The sequence below is a fragment of the Electrona antarctica genome (genome assembly GCF_951216825.1).
Source record: "Electrona antarctica genome assembly, chromosome: 8".
In the NCBI taxonomy this organism is placed as follows: Eukaryota; Metazoa; Chordata; class Actinopteri; order Myctophiformes; family Myctophidae; genus Electrona; species Electrona antarctica.
Window position 1 is genome coordinate 19868962 of NC_136789.1, and position 21149 is coordinate 19890110.

The 21149-nt window shown below is 44.3% G+C and overlaps 1 protein-coding gene across 1 annotated transcript; it reads left to right on the plus strand.

Annotated features, from left to right (window-relative positions):
• Positions 1-464: 464 nt before the first annotated feature.
• Positions 465-20425, plus strand: kl (klotho; the record flags this gene model as incomplete). The annotated part of the gene is made up of 18 exons (XM_079508923.1): positions 465-667; positions 3589-3883; positions 4978-5035; positions 5472-5789; positions 6179-6442; positions 6989-7155; positions 7801-7880; positions 8710-8872; positions 9146-9251; positions 12498-12647; positions 13063-13298; positions 13972-14167; positions 15221-15399; positions 15785-15892; positions 16253-16439; positions 16598-16724; positions 19803-19935; positions 20221-20425. The coding sequence occupies exons 2-18, from the start codon at positions 3639-3641 to the stop codon at positions 20423-20425; spliced, it is 2922 nt and encodes a 973-aa protein (XP_079365049.1). The 5' UTR covers positions 465-667; positions 3589-3638.
• Positions 20426-21149: the final 724 nt, after the last annotated feature.

Sequence of the window (21149 nt, forward strand, 5' to 3'; positions counted from 1 at the left end):
GCAAGTGGATTCATGAATGTATGTAGGCTATATAGACAATATTTTAGGCCAATAAAAAAGACTATACCAAATTTCACACTTTAAACAAAAGAAGCCTATCGGCTGCCGGACTAGTAGTGGGGTTTGATTTGGGTTCTGCTGTAGGTGGAGATTAACCTCGCCTCACCAGGCTTTCCACCACCTCGGAGGAAAAGGTGGAGATGGGGGGAGTGGCTCATGGGAGCATTGTCAGGGTTTATTGAATGGCAGGTGTTTGTGATTGTGACTAACGAGGTTCATCTCTATTTAGTTGAGTGTTGGGCACACAGTCTGAAAACACACACAGAGAGCAGAGTGCAAGACTGACAACTGAACTAAAATCCGTGTGGCAGGCAATGTTCCCAGCACGGCTGGGCTGACTTTATTTTGCACTAAGAGTACTTATGTTATGTTTAATCAAGTGTCTGTGTGGAGCCAATAAATGAGTGAACCTGCATCAAGCTGTCCTTCCATGTGACTGAGAGACCCACAGTAGCAACAGACAGTGCTACATATATCATATCAAACCTCCATTTGATATCATTTTCTTTTTATTCCTCTGGGACCCCAATCTACACGGTACAATCCTCCGGTTCTCCATGCATCTTGATCAGCTCGTCAGAACTTTTTGCTCCTGCAACTTTCTTAAGTCCACGTATGTTAATTTGGTATGGCCTTGTGACGGATGCCCGTGTGTTGGTTCCCACAGTACCAAATTCCTGGCTGGCAGCTCTTGATGTCTTTGGCAGTATCCTGCTAGTCTCATTCTCCTGGCTGCTGCTGTATTTTCTCACGCTCACCCTTGGTATACCCTCAGACAGATTCTTGTTGGTAACCTGGTCACTCTTGCAGATGTTGTTATGGGTATATGCACACAACATTCTGGTGTAGCACCCGTCATATCATATCCTCATTGTTAATTTCAATAAGTGTGTACTATGTAACCCTGATTTGACATGCTTTAGTTTAGGCTTTAACATGTGTATCTCTGGGACCCCAATCTACAATAACATTGTAGAATCCTCTGTCAGTAGAATGAGTATGTGTGTGTGTGTGTGTGTGTACATTGTATAACTACAAATGGGACCAAATGGACCGATCGTAGTGAAGATCAATATTCTGTGACTACTTAAAAGGTAAGAAAATTTGAAGAAAGTGGCTAAACGCAGCCAGAAACTAGAAATGCACTCTGTCGAGGTGCCAACTTGCGCGTTGCACACAAGTAGGTTGTGCGCAAGCAGAGCGTGCAAGTACTGCCGACAAACTTATGATCAGCCCCTCTATAAAATATATACCTACATTGAAACGTACCTTAGTTACGTCACCGTCAACAGCCAATAAGGGAACACCATTCTTACCGACATACATACTGTACATGTACGTTACCTTTTACCCACCCGACATTGAAACATATCTTAATTAATAATTACGTCACCATCAACAGGCAATTATAACCACGCATAACATGCATACCACTTTTGATCCAGCCGACCACAGTACTTGCGCGCTCTGCTTGCGCAAGTAATAAATCTGGCAGTCAATAGGAACAGATGGGTTCTGTTACTGTAGTAGCCTAATATTGAAATAATATCACAATATGCCCACTCCCTGTACCTGCCAGGTTAGGATAATGTGTGCCAGCTGAGCCTGTGTGATCAGATGCTGGAGTCGTCATAAACGAGGCTGGGACTCTTCCTCCTGGGGTGATAAAATTCTGGCTTGTTCTCCCTTCAGTGAACCAGGGCATTTTTCCTGGCGAGGAACACGCAATTTCAGACTTGATTTGGCATAGGTCACATATAGCTACTTAAACCCTACACTGTATACCATACTTCAGTATACTTGGTCAGCTTCTTTTTGTCTCCACCAGGCCGAAGGCATGGGGAGAGAGTATGTTTTGCACTCCGTCTGTGTGTGTGTGAGTCTGTGTGTGTGTGTGTGTCCGTCCGTCTGTTAACCCGGTCGATGCCAAATTTTGCACACACACTCCCTGGATGCCAACGATGAACCTCTGCCCCAAATTTTCCAGAACGGCCTGTTATAGCGCCACCAGGAGGCCGACTTTTGAAAAACACATTTTTGATATTACTCCTCCAGATTCTGTCCAAAAATCCCGCAAATCGTTACACAGTATCTCTATAGTCATGTGTTCACGACGGATCTGTCCGATATTTCATATTCCATCCTAATTGGCTAACATTGGCTTTCAAAATGTACAGGATTGGCCCGTTTTGAACAAAAATCCTCAAATCATGAACGCAGCGTACAATTTACCTGAAATCTTTCACAGACTTTCCTACTAGGCTGAGGAATATATCCCACCATTTTCACATTGGCCTTATTGGTTATAGCGCCACCAACAGGTGGATCTTTGCAAAACACATTTTTGGAACAAAATGCCTCAAATCATCCAATTGCCATCCAAGGCGTAAGAAGAAATGGCACCGTTTTCACATTGGCCTATTATAGCGCCACAGGCCACAAACTGACCTGCCCTGGTGGAGACTTGTGCCCCGAGGGGCACTTTATCTAGTTTGCCTCTACACCAAGTCTTTTCGCTGGAAGTAGGCCTTGCAAAGCGTTGAGATCAGAGCTTGTAAAAGGGTTATTTTAATTGAATGTTCAACCCGGAACAGGGATGGAAGGTTTCATGTGGTTAAGGTTAATGGTTTCTACACAGTGAAATCCTCAGTGTTCATTTATCGTTTTGGTAACTCAAATGCAAACATGCAAATGCAATCTTCGTTGCATTTGTATCCTCTCCGAGCTAAATGAACACATGATTTATTTTACTGTGCATTATCAACACAAACAATTTACCTGTTTTAAACTCTCAACCGCCGCCTTCTGTTACCCATCAACGCCATTACCAGCATTGCTGCCTCTTTTATTGTGTGCATGCAATCCAAATGGCTGTTTGCTTGAAGAGAGATTGATCATTTGGAGCTGCTCACATTATGTGGTGCCTGGAGACCTGCATGCGTCAAGTGCTTTCGGGTGAATCATTGACAGGTCCTGCTAAGCGGGGGTCTGAGGTGAAACACAGCTGGCCGGCTGACGGACACACAGACGAGACCTCCAGAGAGCAGCGCTTCGGTCACTTCCAATCCTCCTACAGCCTGGTTAACATTCAATCCTAATTAATAACCTGTTTTTAGTTTTTAACTACATCAGTGTGGTTTTTGGGGGCTCGGCCACCTCCGTCAGAGAGACATCGATGCCAAAACACCACGATGCGTAATAATAATAGGTCCCTTTGTGTCACTACAGCCTGAAGAAGGCGTAAACTGACATGCATGTATTTTAATGTAGTTAATATTCAAGTTGTAATTGAGGGCCTTCTGTACTTTTTGGACCTATACCTACCCTGGAGTGCCTAGACCTGGATTTTTTTTAATGCATATTTTTGATCATAACTTTCTTATTGAATGGGTTGATTGATGTTTGTTATTCCATTCTTCCATGAGCACTGGTCATTTGAGGGACACAAGTAGCAGCTTCTCTCTAACAACACGATGGGTGTTTTTCTCTGCCTCTTCTGGGCGTTCGTCCTCTTCTCGTCCGGAGTAGCGGACGCAAAGCCCTACGCGGGTCTGAAGACCTGGGGCCGCTTCAGGAAGATGCCCTACCCGGGGGACAAGGCCTTCCTCTTCGACACCTTCCCCGACAGCTTCATGTGGGCCGTGGGCACGGCGGCCTACCAGGTGGAGGGTGCCTTTGAGAAGGACGGCAAGGGCCTGTCCATCTGGGACACGTTTACGCGTGGCGGCACCCGCCGGACCATCGGGGACGTGGGCAGTGACAGCTACCACAACATCAACGCCGACATCCGTGCCATCAAGCAGCTGGGGGTGAGCCACTATAGGTCAGTGGTGAGTGGAAAGTAACTACATTACATTTACTTGTACAAGTACAAATTTGAGGTACTTACTTTATGCTTCTATTCCGCTACATCACAGAGGCAAATATTGTACATTTTTACTCCACTATAGCCTAATTATTTGAAAACTTTAATTACTGCTGTGATTTAGATTATTATTACCAAACGTAGATTAACCACTTAAGCCCTACTATTGTATACTTTGGCTCTTAGAAATAAGCCAATCTACAGCAGACCTGGGCATTACACGGCCCGGGGGCCAATTGCGGCCCTTTGGCAGACTCTGACCAGCCTGTGAAAGGAATTGTTGGAAATTAGAAAATAAAACGTACTTTCTAATTTGACCTATGCGTGCTTTTGAAGCCTGTTAATTCACTTACACAATCCGTTTAATTTCCTGCCATGTGATTGACAACTTGTTTACCATTGTTTTGGAAAGTTTGATTGAATAAAATTGCGTTTTTGTATGGGAACCTCACTTTTTCATTGCCTAGTAATAATAATACACTTACCAGCTTGTCAAAACAACGCCATTTACTGCTTTTTATATAGAAATAAAATGTATATTATGCAGAATTGCGTTCAGCCTTTAGGCCCGGCCCTTCTCATTTGGCCCCTTGGGAAAAATAATTGGCCGCCGCTGATCTACAGGCTCACAATTAGACGATGTGACACATTATAAGCTTCATGGATCTGTTATTTTCAAGACATCTTTTTGACAACTTCTGAAATTGTGAAAAGGGATATTCTGCACAATGTTTACTGAAAATCGTATTCCTACATTGTAGTATTGCTACTTTTACTTAGACCTAATTAAAAAAATGTCTCTCCTATGGTATCACATCAATACAGCATGGAATTGTGGACAAAATCTTTTACGACGACAACAAAATATGCTTAGTCTTGGGTCTGAGAGGCTAAATCTACAACAACTCAAAGATAGCCGATCTACAAGCTTGTAGATCTGGGTTGAGCGGGTTGAAGCGGTTAAGGGCATTGTTACCAAAACAAATCTCACTCCTCCCTCCTTCTTCTTCTTCTTCTTCTTCTTCTTCTTCTTCTTCCGTCGCTCTCTGTAGGTTTTCTCTGTCCTGGGCCAGGATCTTCCCCAACGGGACGCGCGGCAGCTACAACCAGGTAGGCAGTGGTGGTACTTAAGTACAGAACCTTTAACCTTACTGGAGTATTTACTGGAGTATACTAATACATCTCAGAGGCAAATATTATACTTTTACTCCACTACAATTGTTTGAAAACTTTAGTTAGTTACTTTGAAAAATGTGATTATTATTATTACAAAACATACATTAACCTCTTCAGCCCTACATTTTGGCCATTTGAAAATAGCCAATCAAGCTCACAATGCGTCATGGTTCGATGCACTGTGAATTTGTAGATCTGCTATTTTCAAAAGATTTTTATACATTTTAAAACTTTCTGCATATCAGTACTTTTACTTTTGTACTTTGAGTATATTTTACCCATACTTTAACTCAAGTAAATTTTGAATTCCGGACTTATACTATTGCAGTATTGATACTCAAATGCAATCCTTTTTTCCCCACCACTGAAGGTGGGTACCAACTACTACCGCACGCTGATCCGGAAGCTGAGGGAGATCCGAGTGCAGCCCGTGGTCACGCTGTACCACTGGGACCTGCCTGACAGCGTGCAGCAGGCGCTGGGCGGATGGAGCAACCCGCAGGTGGTGGAGCTGTTCAGGGACTACGCCGACTTCTGCTTCCGCACGTTCGGAGACGACGTGAAGCTCTGGATCACCATAGACAACCCGTTCGTGGTGGCCTGGCACGGCTACGGCACCGGGGTGGTGGCGCCCGGGATCAAGAGCGACCCGGACCTGCCGTTTCGGGTCGCTCACAACCTCCTCAAAGTGAGTGGCCTTTTATTAGTAAAGCATTTTATTAGTTTTTTGCTTTATAACCACTTAAACCCCAGCATCCTTATTCTGGGAAAACTTTTGCAGAAAATCACAGATCGACATTGACGTGTCTGTCTGCAATTTTCAGTGAAAGTATTTAATTTAGAGTGAAAACAGAACCCAGAGGGATTCCTCTAGAGTCTAGACCCTGTATGGGGTTTCTGTGGTTAAAATAAACAACACTCAGATTCTTGCAGGGGTCCACAGACCACAGGGGTCTCCTCCTCTCTATAGCTCTTTAGTAAACATAAAATAAATGTTCAGGTGGGACACCACCGATTTCATATACTGTAGCCTACAGTATAATATGGTGAACACTTCTTTCCACTGTCCTCATCAAGGCTCACGCCGCAGTGTGGCACCTGTACGACCGCCACTACCGGCCGCGGCAGGGGGGGAAGCTGTCCATGGCGCTGGCCTCTCACTGGATCAAACCGGCCCAGACGCGCCTGGAGAGCCTGCAGGAGTGCCAGTGCTCCCTGGACCACGTGCTGGGCTGGTTCGCCCGGCCCCTCTTCACCGACGGCGACTACCCACCATGCATGAAGCAGAGGCTGGGCACGCGGCTGCCCTCCTTCACCCAGGAGGAGAAGGACTATATCAAGGTAGATTAGACAGGCCGGGCTACCCATTAGTCCCACTTCTTCATATAGTATAATGTTAGATCGACACCATTATTGATAGTCTAAACCCTGATTCATACTGCATCGCACGCCGATAATAGCAGACCTACAAGATCAAAAACACGTTAGGGATGTGACGCGTTGTGAGCTTGTTGGTTTGCTATTCTCTGAGCATAAATTTGGCTTAAATAAAGCAGCCATATTTACTTTACTTAATTGGCAATCAAATACAGTAGGCCTATAGTAAAGTTGAGTCACCTTTTAAATCAAAACATTTTCAGGTGGTTGTCCATCAGATTGAAAATGGCCTAAATAGGCTACTCCTCTCTTGAGGACTGATAATGATGCATCTTTTTAAAATATTTCTGGAAGGTTAATATTAACGGGACCATATAAAGCATCATATTTGAAAACAAAGTTAATCTAAGTAAGGAAATCAATTAAAAAAATATACATCAATTTGGAAGTCTCCTTGGCATGAAAAGGTTTGAGAGCCACTGTTGTAAAGCACATTGTAACCCTGTGAAGGGGACGGCGGACTTCTTCGCCCTGTCTCATGGAGCCTCGCTCAGCTTCCACCTGATCAACGACAGCCTGAAGTTCGGCCAGGTGGAGGAGCTGGACCTCCGCATGCTGCTGTACTGGGTGGACGCCGAATATGACAAGCCTCCCATCTTCGTGGTGCAGAGCGGATGGTAAAACTCTTGAATTAAATTAGTTCTCCCTCCCGATTGGATGAAATTGGTATCCTGACCTGTTTGTTCTGTTTATTAAAGAGCTGGGAGGGAGAGCCACAAGAACAATAGCTTCCATTATAGCATGCTAACTTTTTAGTAATAGAAAATCTGCAGTTTGTATTAGCTCCCCAACAATGAAGTCACTTTTACTGTAGGTGGGTTTCTGAACTGTCAACAGCCCTCCTCTGAGACACTGGCCCCTTTTCGACCAAAATAACTGGTTCTAGAACTGGTTCTGTTCTAGATTTTTGGAACCTTGGTGCTTTCATGGAACAGGCAGCCATTTTTGTGGTTCCAGGTCCGAACCAACTTTTAGGGCTCTGCACCAATTCATTTTCAGTGGAAACACTCTGAACTGGTTCACAATTAGGGGGGGAAAAGAACCGAACCGGTTCAACCCTGGTGGAAAAGGGGCCAGAATGAGTAGACCGAAATGGTGCCATTGAGGACCAAGTCAACCTTTAACAAAAGAAGAAAATGCAAATGTATGAAAGAAATGTAAATCCTTTGAACGTTTTCACCTAAAATGACATTCCTACAATAGTGACACCTGCAGGATCAATGTCTTCTTGATTGTGGTCTTCCAATCCCCCCCTCATGCAGGTACGTTCTGGGCAACACCAAAACAGAAGACCCCCGACACATGTACTACCTCAAGAGTTTCATCGCAGGGGCACTGAAATGTGAGCGACTGATCCAACCAATGTGGTTGACATTCCTCCTTTTTTTTATTTCATTTATCAGATGCCACAACAACAGGGGAAGCACTGATGCATGTATACAGTATAGTGTTTTGACCAATACATCGGGCCGATATCTGTGCTTTGTAGCATTTGCATAAGCGGCTAAAGACGCCAATATTACTTTTTGGTTTTGTTATATTTATATATATTTGTGAACTTTTTTTGTTTCAAAATGTTAAATTATGCAGATTGTTGATGAAGATGTTGATCATGTTTTTTCACATTATGTCTAAGATTTTCTATACATTTTCAAACCTGTTCAATAATAATTTTCCAGTTAACCTTTAACCCCAGTTTCTGCCTCCTTATTTCTTTGGTTTTCACTTACACCTTGAGCTCCATCCGAATCTGGTACACTCTGGTTTATGCGCAGTCAATTCATTTACCTTATACCCACCTTCATTAGTTATCCATTTGTGCAACTTGCTACAAATAACATTTCAGGCCTGGGCCGTGGCTCAGCGGTCTAGGCACCTTGGCTGGTAATCCAGTCTGGCAGTGTGCCGCAGGTTCGACTCCCGATCCTGACGGCCCTCACCGCAGGCCACCCCCCCCCATCTCCCCCCCACCTCCTGTCAGCCCACCCTCTATCTATCTCTCTACAACAAAATTAAAATAAGGCAAAAGCCACAAAAAAACATAACAAAAAAATAAATAACATTTCAAGCACTACTTTAAGACATACAAAACAGTCATCACTGCAGATAAAACAGATGAATACATCTGCAGCGGTCTTACCCATGTCGTCTTTGTCCGTTCATTTCCGTAGCGATCACCATCGATGGTGTGAACGTCATCGGCTACACGGCGTGGTCGCTGGTGGACGGCTTCGAGTGGCACCGCGAGTACGGCATCCGACGAGGTCTTTACTACGTCGACTTCAAGACCCCCGACATGAAGAGAGAGCCCAAGACCTCCGCCACCTTTTACAAGTCTGTATTTATGTATTTTCAAATGGATAAATTAAGGCTGAGGATTTTACTGTGTACAGTATACTGTTTGGTTTCCCAAACAATATTTCGAGAAATATCCCTTTTTCTTTTCCACTCAAGGACACCCAGGGGTGGGTTCCAGGGGTATTTTTTACTATGTTCCTATGGTCCTTTAACATTATGTAAACATGTTGGGACTGATCTAGGATCTGTTTCTATGAACATTTAACTGTTAACATATTGGGACTGATCTAGGATGTGTTCCTACAACAGGAAGGTCATCCAGAGGAACGGATTCCCTGAGCTGCCAGAGAACAGTCTGGCTCAAGGTGTCTTTCCCTGTGACTTCGCTTGGGGAGTGTCAGCCAACTCTATACAGGTGTGTGCGCGTGCGCACGTGCGTGCATCTGTTGAGTTCATGTATACGTTTGTGTGTATACAGTATACAGTCCCCCTGTGCATAACGTGTGCACATTTATGTGCCTGTATAAGCTTTATCATGTGCATAACTGTATGTGTGAGTGATGTACATGCAGTACTTTTTCTTTTTTTTAACTTAAAGATGTACAGTACTTTAATCTTAATTGATACTTTGTCACCTGCCAAGAAATCTACAAGCTAACGACACGTCCCACAGTGATGCGTTGTTTGTTAGCTTGGACATCAGTTCTTTAGTAGTGGGTCTCAAAGTGGGGTCCGGTGACCCCCAGGGGTCCTCAAGGGGGTTATAAGGAGGGATCCTCAGGTAAATCATTGCTAGTTGGAAATCAAATGGAGTCTCATTGGTCTGTAACTCTGAGTGTGAACAATTATGGGTCTATTTGGTTATGGGCGTCCGTGGCTTGATGCATATACCACATTGGGGATCCTTGAAATAAAACAAATGTTTTAGAACCACTTCTTTATGGCAAGTGACACCGTCGTGTGATGTAGGACTAAACACATATGGAAGTTTGTACTGGGTAAAGAGGTGTAGTCATCAGACAGGCCGCTGGTACAGTGTGTGAGACAGTGATGTCATCTTATGGAAAACATTAACAAAGTATATTAACTTTGTCTATTCAGACTGTTAAAGGGGGGGGGGGGGGGTCAACAAGACCCCATGCACCTTCTTGGAAAGTGCATCAGTGTTACAACGCTGCTGTTTGTACATACTGTACTGAAGATATTGTTGCTGTTGGGCATAAACCTCTCATCTATATAGTTCCCCCCCCCCCCCCCCCCCATAAATTAACATTAACTTGATCATACTACAGTGGCACATAAAAGTAGCAGATCTGCAAGCTCGACAGTTTGAGCTTGTGGATGTGGTACTTTTGATGCTTTTTAATTTGAATCCTGAAAAGTAACAGTTTTGGACATCATTTATGGGGTTTCCAGCCGACAGAGACGATATGAAGAATAACTTGGATAATTAAAAACCCTTAAACCCATTATATACACTACTTCATTGACAGACCCCTGTCCCTCAGGGGTCTGTACAAGCTAAGGCCCCCTCCTTTTCCTCACCTCAAAACCAAATCTCTTCGTCGAAAACAACCCATCCATAATGAATTCAAAAATCATAATGTACCTTTTCTCCTCCCTAGAAATGTAGTGGAGGCAAAACTCAAAAGTACAATATTTGTATAACAAGTATGAACTCTGTCATATGTTAATAGTAGAAATGTAACAAATGATGTGTAACAATTACGAAATGTACTGTGATGCCCAACACGACCTACAATATTTGGCAAGCCCCCAAAAATGCAACCCAATATTTACAAGGGACTTTTTCAGAAATACAAGCCCAAAGTTGCTGATAATAAGGTGGACGTGGCAACACTGCTGGAAGCTCTGGCGGTGAAAGTCCATTTTGGAGAGGATCGCTGCTGTACTGTAATCCTCTCTCTCTGAATCATGAACCATGTGATGCCACACAGCTAAACAACAGGGCTGGTGATGCTTTCTATTGATTTACCCTAATGGCCGCTAAGGATCCCTTAGCTGAGATAGAGATGAAGCAGTCCCCTCCCCTACATGTATTTAAATTAACGTTTTCATATTATCATCCGTGTTGTGCAAATGACTGTTTTTGGATCATTTACACCAGGGGTACCCAAACTCTTTCATGTCAAGGACCCCCAAAATTATACTCATTAGCCTGCTGACCCCCATTTGAAAATGTATGCCAAGGACCCCCATGCGATAATTTCAAGGGCCCCCGGTTTGACCTGAATTAGGCTACAGCCCCCTATTTAAAGGCATTTCTATCTCTGGGGCCCCCAATTTATATTGTAAAATTAATTTAACTCTTGAGAGTGTACAAATGGAACCAAATGGACCCGTTATATGTATATTCAGATATCTAACCACTTAAACCCTCAATACTTACTTACTAAACTTGACCTTTGGCTCCGTGCTTGGTCTGCTCTATCTTTTCTGCCTCTACATTGCCAAAAATAGCTGATCTACAATCTCACAAGGTGTCACAGTGCGACAACCTTCCACCCCCTTCCCTGTAGTAACTCTGAGGACGCCCTGAAGGGGACCCATGCCCCATTGGCCTGTATGTGCATGTACAGTATGTATCTGATGCTTAGTCCAGTTACCCTGGGTAAATATAGTAACTTTGCTTTGCTTTGCTTACAGTAGGTAAACAGCACTTACATCAGTGAGTGAGAGTAGGCTTGGTTGGCCCAGCTTCTCTCTTGGTTCATTGCAACACCAGTGTGGTGTGGAGTATAGAGAGAGGCTTGGTTGGCCCAGCTTCTCTCTTGGTTCATTGCAACACCAGTGTGGTGTGGAGTATAGAGAGAGAGGACACAGTACGTGGCTGGAAGGTCACTGAGTTGTTCCCCAGACAGCTACTATGCATCATTTGATGATATTGCTGTCGTCGCCGGGCAGAAACATTGTATCTCCATATTTCAACTTTCATGTGTTCTTCATAAATGAATGCCCTACTTCGTCATACTAGCTTGCTATTTTGGCACTTTTTCTAAGACGGTCAGTAGTGTCCAAAACGTTGCCTCTAAAATGAATGCATTCTCTTGTACCGAGCAGATCCAGTGTGCGGACGTATTTTTGTATTTTATTATTGATGTGCACCTTTTCTAAGTGAAAGTCAAAGTGGTTAGTGTGTTTTTGTCCATCGGAACACATTTATTTGTGTCCATTTCCAGTCCACCCGACAATGAAATGGTCAGTTGAAAGGAAGGACTTTGGGAAATGCCCAAGTGCTTCTAAATCCTACGAGCAGCTCATGGCTTTTTGTGTTGTCCTTTTAGCATTATCATGTAACTGTACCTCTGTACTTTTAATAAGGTATTCATTCAATCATTCAGTAGCGTGGCATTGAAGACGATTTGAAATATTTGGGGCAGATGCCAGAGGGTTGAACATTGTTTGAAGTTTGAACTAATTATGTGCATCAATTGGCCTAATAAGAATGTCCTGTTTATTAGAATTCTGAATCTGCACCCAGAATCACAATTACTGTATAAGAAGTGTAAGATAAATGGTGTATTGCCGATATCGGTATCAGTTGATTTGACCGGCATGCAAATAGCCAGTAATCGGATATCGGCCAAAAGATTCAACATCGTGCATCCCTACACAGACAGTATACATTATGTGCTTCCAGGTGGAGACTGTGCCCACACAGTTTGCAGATCCTAACATCTACGTGTGGAACATCTCCAACAGAGGAGAACTGAAGAAGGTGGAGGGCCTGGTGGCACCGCCGCTACGCCGAGCCGCTCACTGTGCGAACTACGCCACCATCCGACAACAGGTCTGTTCTTACTGTATGTCGTCACCATGTTTACGCCTGGAGACATTGCCTAATCTTTATCGATTTGACCATAGTGAAACTGAAAGAGGTTAAGTATGTCTGTGGATTGACCTTGGAGATCGGGTAGTTTTGCTAGTTTTGCAATTATTTACATTTTATTTATTTTGTTATTTAAAAAAAAATCGATATTTTATGGGCTTTTTGCCTTTATCAATAGAGTAAGTGGATCCTCAGAGGTCCTTGACTGTAACAAATGGTTCTATTTTCTACACTATCTGAGTTAGGATTTTATAGTATAGATTGTGGTTCCATAGAGAGAAAATTGAGGGGGGGGGGTCCGTGACCTAATGCATATCAAACTGGGGTGTCCTTGAAGTTAAAACGTTTGGGGACCACTTTGTTCTATATACTGTAGGTGAATGAGATCCAGCAGGTGGGGGTCAGTCACTTCCACTTCTCCCTGAACTGGTCGGCCCTGGTGCCCACGGGCGACGTGTCCCAGCCCAACGCCACGCTGCTGGGCTACTACCGCTGCTTCACCCGCCAGCTGCTGCGGGCCAACGTGACGCCCGTGGTCACGCTGTGGCACCACACACGCCACCGCACCAGCCTGCCCGCCCCGCTGGACAGCAACAACAAGTGGCTCAACAGGTCAGAGACATACTGTAGCACATATCAGCACATATCGCCACTACCATACGCAGGTGCAACGGGTTAATCCGACTAATTCATTATATACTGAAATGGTTCTCAACATGTGGGTCGGGACCTCCAGGGGTGTCCCCAGACGAGGGTCCTCAGACGTGAAGTGACAATTTAAGGACTTTTAAGTCTGTTTTAATACCTCAAAAAAGAAAAGAAAAAGACCATTACTGCATCAGAAGTAATCGATAAATTGCTATAAAAAATAGTTAATTGTCCAAATTGTCAATAGTGTACGAGTTTACAACGCCTCGCAAAGTCACAATGCCTTGCGCTGAAATATTATTGGGGGGGGGGGGGGTCCCCAGTTCAAATATGATTATTTTGGGGGTCACAGCCTGAAAAGGTAGAGATAGAGAACCACTAATATACTGTACAAATTACAAACGGAAGTACTGGTATTTGGTGGAAGTATACCACCCAAGGAACTGATTCGTTGAAAAATACCCTTTCCGGGGGAAGTTTAATGACGGAAGTCCTGCCTCATAGACATTCTCTGCTTTTCTCCTCCGAGATGAGAAAAGGCTGCGAACAAGGCTGCTATAACATTATAGTACTGTCTCTTCTTGTAGCCGTTGAGTGTTCTAATCTAATCTGCTGTGTTGGTTCCACATGCATGCAGGGAGACTCCAGAGGCCTTCGCAGCCTACGCCAGGCTGTGCTACAGGGAGCTGGGCGCTCACGTCAAGCTGTGGATTACCCTGAACGAGCCCAACGACGAGGTGGTCAGCTACCAGGAGGGTCACCAGATGCTGAGGGCCCACGCCCTGGCCTGGCGCGCCTACGACAGGGAGTTCAGACGCACGCAGGGAGGCCAGGTCAGTCCAGACCAGATGCCACGACCACCGTTGGATTTCTCTGAAATACCTGATTTATATGCCTGTAACGATACATTTTTTTTTTTTTTTTTTAAGATATTTTTTTGCGGCTTATGCCTTTTATTGGTTTTTGAAGGGACAGACAGTAGGCTGACAGGAAACGGGAGAGAGATGGGGGAAGACATGCAGTAAAGGCCGTGTCGGGCTCGGGAGTCGAACCCGCGGCACACTGCGACTGGATTACCAGTCGGGTGCCCAGACCGTTACGCCACCGCCTGGGCCATAACGATACATTTTAACAGCCATACGATACGCATCACGATACATGGCTGACGATACATGAACGATATTGGTTCATTATGGCACTACGGTACGATTCAATGATTTAAAATCGACACAGTAACTATTTAGCAAAGAAGTGAAATCTGTGTGAATTGTGTGGTTAGTGCTGTTTTTTTAAGGGAAACCTTACTATTTGATATAAATAAGTAAACACAGTGATTCTCTGGCAAGTACATTGTATTTGAACACATACAGTATGGACAAACCTGCACCTAACACAGAGATCGATGGAAGTTACTGTATCGTTACACGCCTACAAATGTATGCTGTCACACACCGAAAAGAACAGATCTACAAGCTCTCTCTCTCTCTGCCTAGCAGTGCGAGTGAGCGCAGACACAAGACAGTGTTGTCTTACATTCTATAGCCCAAATTAAAGCGATTGTAGGCTGATTGGCTGAGACACCACCAGCCTCTGTTGGACCAGGATTTTTACAATAAAGGCTGCAAAAAAGCCATTTCATGACGTCTTAATCATTCTAAAATGATATAATTACACATTACGAGTATGTGAGGGCTTATAAGGGTAATTATATAGTGTCACCCCTTCAGCGTGATTAACCACCTCCGCTTCGTGTCGGTGGTTAATCACCCTGTCGGTGAATTATCTCCCGACAATGACCACCTAACCAGACATTATCCCTTACTTATGGGCTTCTGAGAGAGTGTAGCGATTTCTCTTTTCACTTTACTCAACATGGCCTTCTCCAGGTGTCCATGGCTCTGCACATGGACTGGGTGGAACCGGCCTTTTCGTACAGCCGTGAGGACGTGCAGCCGGCCCAGAGGTTCCTGGACTTCCGGGTGGGCTGGTTCGCAGAGCCCATCTTTGGCAGCGGGGACTATCCTGTGGGCATGAGGAGCTGGCTGCGTCAGCTCAACTCACTCGAGTACGAAGTTCACTTCTTCTCTGGTACCCGACCGATATACCAGTCTGACTGATATACCAGACTGGACGGTATATTGGTCATTATTTAACTTTTATTGAGCGATATCGGTGTCAGCAATTATGCAGCTGATGTGTCCCTAAGCTGTTTTGTTTTTAGAAAATATTGGATATTGACAAAGACTGAAACTATAAGGATATTTTCTCCAATTTTGTTAGTTTTAGTCTTGTAAACAGAATATAGTATCAGTTAGTCAGCTTTTTCTTTATTTTTCTTTATTTTTTAGTTAACTTTAATAACCTGTGTGTGTGTGTGTGTGTGTGTGTGTGTGTGTGTGTGTGTGTGTGTGTGTGTGTGTGTGTGTGTGTGTGTGCGCGCGCGTCCACAGCCTGCCAGTGTTCAACGAGGAGGACAGACAGCTGGTCAAAGGGACGTACGACTTCTTTGCCATCAGTCACTTCAGCACAGTACTGGTGACGCACGCCAAGGAGGACTCGTAAGAGGACACCTTTCAGGCTTTTTTTTCTGCCTTTATTGATAGGACACAGTGAAGAGAGACTGGGAATGACACGCAGCAAAGGTCAGGGATGCGCCTGGACCGCTAGGCCAGCGGGCGCCCCAACCTTTGAGACTTTTTAACTAATTACTTTTACCTGTACAGGAAAAGAGAGAAAGAAAGAAAGAAAGAAAGTCTATTTTGTATGTAAATTAATTAAGCCATGATTTTGAATATTCATAATTTATAAAATATATTTTATACAATTGTGGTCACTCTAAATACGACTCCAATTATTTCGGGTCATTTCTTACTTTGTATATTATTATTTAAAAACCAGTTTTACTGTTTCTGTTGCAGGTACTTGTATAAAGCCAGACTGGAGGTCCAGATCATGATGGACACGACGTGGATCATGTCCCCCAGACCTGTGGTCCCCTGGGGCCTCAGAAAGGCCCTCAACTGGGTGAGAAGCCACTCAACACATACACAATATACACACTGTCCCCCTGTGGTCCCCTGGGGCCTCAGAAAGGCCCTCAACTGGGTGAGAAGCCACTCAACACCAGTCCACAGTACCGGTATACAATACACATTACACACTGTGCCCCAGACCTGTGGTCCCCTGGGGCCTCAGGAAGGCCCTCAACTGGGTGAGAAAGACCGGTTTTAGACCTTAATGTGGTCCTGTGTGTGTGTGTTAAGGTGAAGGAGCGCTACAACAACGTGCCTGTCTATGTGATGGCCAACGGTGCTGAGGAGGACCCGGCCCGCTTCAAAGACAGCCTGAGAGTTTACTACCTGTACAACTATATCAACGAGGCTCTCAAAGGTGAAGCACGCACGAAATTATGTGGTCATGATTTGGGAACTTTTTCTGTTTTTCATTTGTCTATAGTGTGGCCACGCATGCACACACGCGTGCACACACACACACACACACACACACACACACACACACACACACACACACACACACACACACACACACACACACACACACACACACACACACACACACACACAGATTAAATGAATTTTATTCAAAAGACTATGACTAAAACTAAATCAGAAATCTTCTATCAAAATTAACAGATTTACAGGCAGGAGGGGGGAAACATTCCTGTTGTCTTCTTGACCAGGGTTTTTAGAACAGTTAATTATTAGACAGGGATTCAGCTCACTGACCCCAAAGAAGCTGGTCAGCTGCGAGCACACACATGCACGCACGCACGTTGCATGCACGTACACATGCATGCATGCACACACACACACGCATGCACACACACACACACACACATGCACCCACACACACACACACACACACACACACACACACGGTTATACTCGCTGTACACAAGCCTGCATGCCCTTATCAAGTTTATTATTCAACAACCAGCCTTGGCAACCATTGGCAATGACCTACGCTATTTTTTGTTTCTCAATTTTTAAGTGGTGGGCCTCAGGTCATCCTAGGGGCTAGAACAGGGGTGCCCACACTTTTATGACGTGAGATCTACTTTCAAAATGACCAGCTCAACCAGATCTACCCACTGAAAAAACAAGTGTACCATTGCTGAAAATAGTTTCAATATATAATGTACCTGGGGGGGGGGGGGGGGGGGCTTTGGAATAGGGAGAAAATATGACACGCAGTTTGCTGTCAAAATATGTCCTCCCCGTATTTAACTTAAACGCCCAATGCATTCTCAATGGCAATAGCACAAACTTTGGCATGCTACTAGTCCTACATACTTACACCTAGAAACCCCATTCAACCCTATTTAGGTTCATCTTACGGTGGACATGTTTGCCTGAAAAGAAATCTTTGAAATGTTTCATAGTTTTAGAAATATAGTGCTTTCAAATTTGAGAAATGTATAATGGGGCTCAATGGCAGCTCTATGGCACGTCAAAAATTACTTTCACCTAGAACCTCTATTCACACATTTTATAATTCAGCTTACTGTGGAGACACATGCTGGAACTTTTTACTTTGAAATGATTTGTAGTTTCTGAGTTATTTAACTTAAACGCCCAATGCATTCTCAATGGCAATAGCACAAACTTTGGCATGCTACTAGTCCTACAATGTAGGACTTTCCCTGGACCTTCTAGTCGCTAGAAGGTCCAGGGAAAGGCCTACATACTCTCCAAGAGTTGGGAAAGAACATATCAAGAGAGTGGAGTGGTAGGCCCTTGGATTGACCAGTGGATGCAATGTACCCCACTTTGAGGTGTCACGTCTTAGGCCTAGATTTAGGGTAGGATTGAACCAGTCGCACTGTAGCCATACAAAGGCCTAGGGTTCCCAGATTGTAAAATGTTGTTCCTCCATCTTGGGAGAGTATGAAGGCCTTTCACTGGACCTCCTAGCCACTAAGATGACCACAGGCCCACCACTTAAAGACCACATGTTAGGGTGCCCAGATCTGAAGTTAGGTGGTCAAATTAACTGAAACTGAAGCAATTCAGTAAAGGTCAACGCTTCCTCATGGGGTCATTTTAGGGCCTAGGACCTCCAGTAAAGGGTAAAATACTCTTCTTGGTTGTGGGAACAAAATATCCAACGATGAGGACCCCAGGCCCAAAGATGTCCCCCTTGCAACTGTTTCAACTTTGGGTCAGCCTACATGTAAAAGTGCCCAAAGTTGAAGGGCAGAGCTTCAACTTCAGCTACCCAGTACCCAAGGTTGAAGCCCTTCAACGTTGAGCTTGTAGATCTGCTATTTTTCAGTGGGGTACATTTAATCACTGGTCCTGGGTCAATCCAAGGGCCTACCACTCCACTCTCTTGATATGTTGTTCCCCAACTCTTGGAGAGTATTTAGGCCTTTTACTGGAGGTCCCAGCCCCTAAAATGACCCAGGAGGAAGTGTTGACCTTTACTGAATTGCTTCAGTTTGAGTTCATTTGAGCACCTAAATTCAGATTTGGGCACCGTAGCATGTGGTTTTTAAGTGGTGGGCCTCGGGTCATCCTAGGGGCTAGAACAGGGGTGCCCACACATTTATGACGTGAGATCTACTTTCAAAATGACCAGCTCAACAAGATCTACCCACTGAAAAAATAGGTGGACCATTGCTGAAAATAGTTTAAATATATAATGTACCTACTACCTGGGGGGGCTTTGGAATAGGGAGAAAATATGACAGGCAGTTTGCTGTCATATTTCCTCCCCGTATTTAACTTAAACGCCCAATGCATTCTCAATGGCAATAGCACAAACTTTGGCATGCTACTAGTCCTACATACTTACACCTAGAAACCCCATTCAAACCTATTTAGGTTCATCTTACGGTGGACATGTTTGCCTGAAAAGAAATCTTTGAAATGTTTCAGTTTTAGAAATATAGTGCTTTCAAATTTCTAATATCCATAACGTAATCTCTGTCCCCTACTGTAGCGTCCATCATGGGGTCAATCTGAAGGGCAGGCACGTGCAAAGAATGTTAGAGGCAGGGGCTGACATTGCCTAAACGGGCACTTTTTGCAAAGAAATAAATTGCGAAAATAGCGGATCTACAACGTGTCGCAGCACGACGCGTTGAGAGCTTGTAGATCAGCTATTGTCATGGCAAAACCCTGCACTCTTTAGCTACTGGAGATGTGGTTTACGGCATGGATTTCTAAACAAATCCGACGCAAAAATGCTGCGTTCAAGTTCAGGAGAGTTTGGAAAAAGGCAATTCTCCTGAAAGGGTACGGCATGGAGAGAGGGGCATTTGCATTTCTTTCACTGCAGTAAATGCTGCATTCATCGTCTGGAGAGGGCAGTTTTTTTTTTCAACAGACGGGTAAAAGGGCAGGGGCTCAAGCCCCCTTTGATGTCTCTGTGTGCACGTGCCTGCTGAAGGGGTACTTTGCCTACGCCCTCAGTGACATCATCTCTCTCTCTGTTCCCCTACAGCGTACATCATGGACGGGGTCAACCTCAAGGGGTACTTCGCCTACGCCCTCAGTGACCAGCGAGACCCCGGCTTCGGTCTGTACGGCCATGTCCAGGACGAGGTCATCGTCAAGGCCTCGCTGGCCAACTACAGGTCAGTAGTTATAGCGCTGTTGTCGCCGGGCAGAAACCGCTCATGTCCTTCTTTTACATTTTTGTAATTGAATGCTCTACTAGTCTACTTGACCATACTACACTAACAGTCACCAAAGGTTATCAAAAGTAGCAGATCTGCTGTCAGTGACACTTTTTTAACATATGAGGTTTCTACCTGACAGCAATGATATTTAAGTTATTTGTCATATCTGCCCTGTTATTATTTTGGTATGACGACGATTAATCGTCGACTAAATATCTCAACCACCCAAACGAAATCCAGGAACATCATCCAGCACAACGGCTTCCCCATGGAGGGCACGGCGGCCCAGCAGTGTCCCAGCGCGCCCCAGCCCTGCCTGGGCTGTCACGTTCTGTCCAAGAGGCCCATGGTGGCCTTCCTGACGCTGGTGGCCACCGCCTTCCTCATCACCCTGGGCTTCATCATTTACTACGCAGCCCAGAGGAACAAGAAAGACTGTTACTGACAACAACACGGCGCACTGTGGCGTACTTGTTAAAGGTTTCTACATGTTGATTTTTTACATTTTAAATGTCAAAAAATTATATATATATACATATTATATATAAATTGTGAACTCATCTGCTCCGTATCTAATCGTTGCTGTCGGGCAGAATCCTCATCTCCTTTTTCTAGCATTTTTTAACGCAACATTTTAACGCAATTAATCCATGCTTGGATGACCCGCCCCATACATCCCATCCACTCTGCACTATCTAGCCCTATCTGGAATCTGGATGGGGAAAAAACACAAGTCGGTTATTGCCATAAAAGGCTGCACAATTTACATAGGCATCGGCTCAAATCACATGTTAAATGTACGTATACTGTATATCCGCCTTCTGTCATTTATCTTTCCATTCCCACAATATACAGAAAAACAAGGCATATTTTGGACATATTTCGAATGATTCATTAATTTTTAAACTGTGGTTAATCTGATTCAAAATTGTAATCATTTGACAGCCCTAGTTTTTTCCTAATTTAATGCCCTACTTGATCATACTACAGCGTCACACAAGGGCATCAAAAAAGCTTTTTGCATTTAACAGTTTTGGGACATATGAGGTTTCCACCCGACAGCGACGACATCAAGTGTCAGTTGACGCACACAGTTGTGTCCGTTTCATATTGTTTTGTTGCAGTAGTTTAAGGTGCAGTAAGTGATACAAAATGTTAAATAGCTTGTT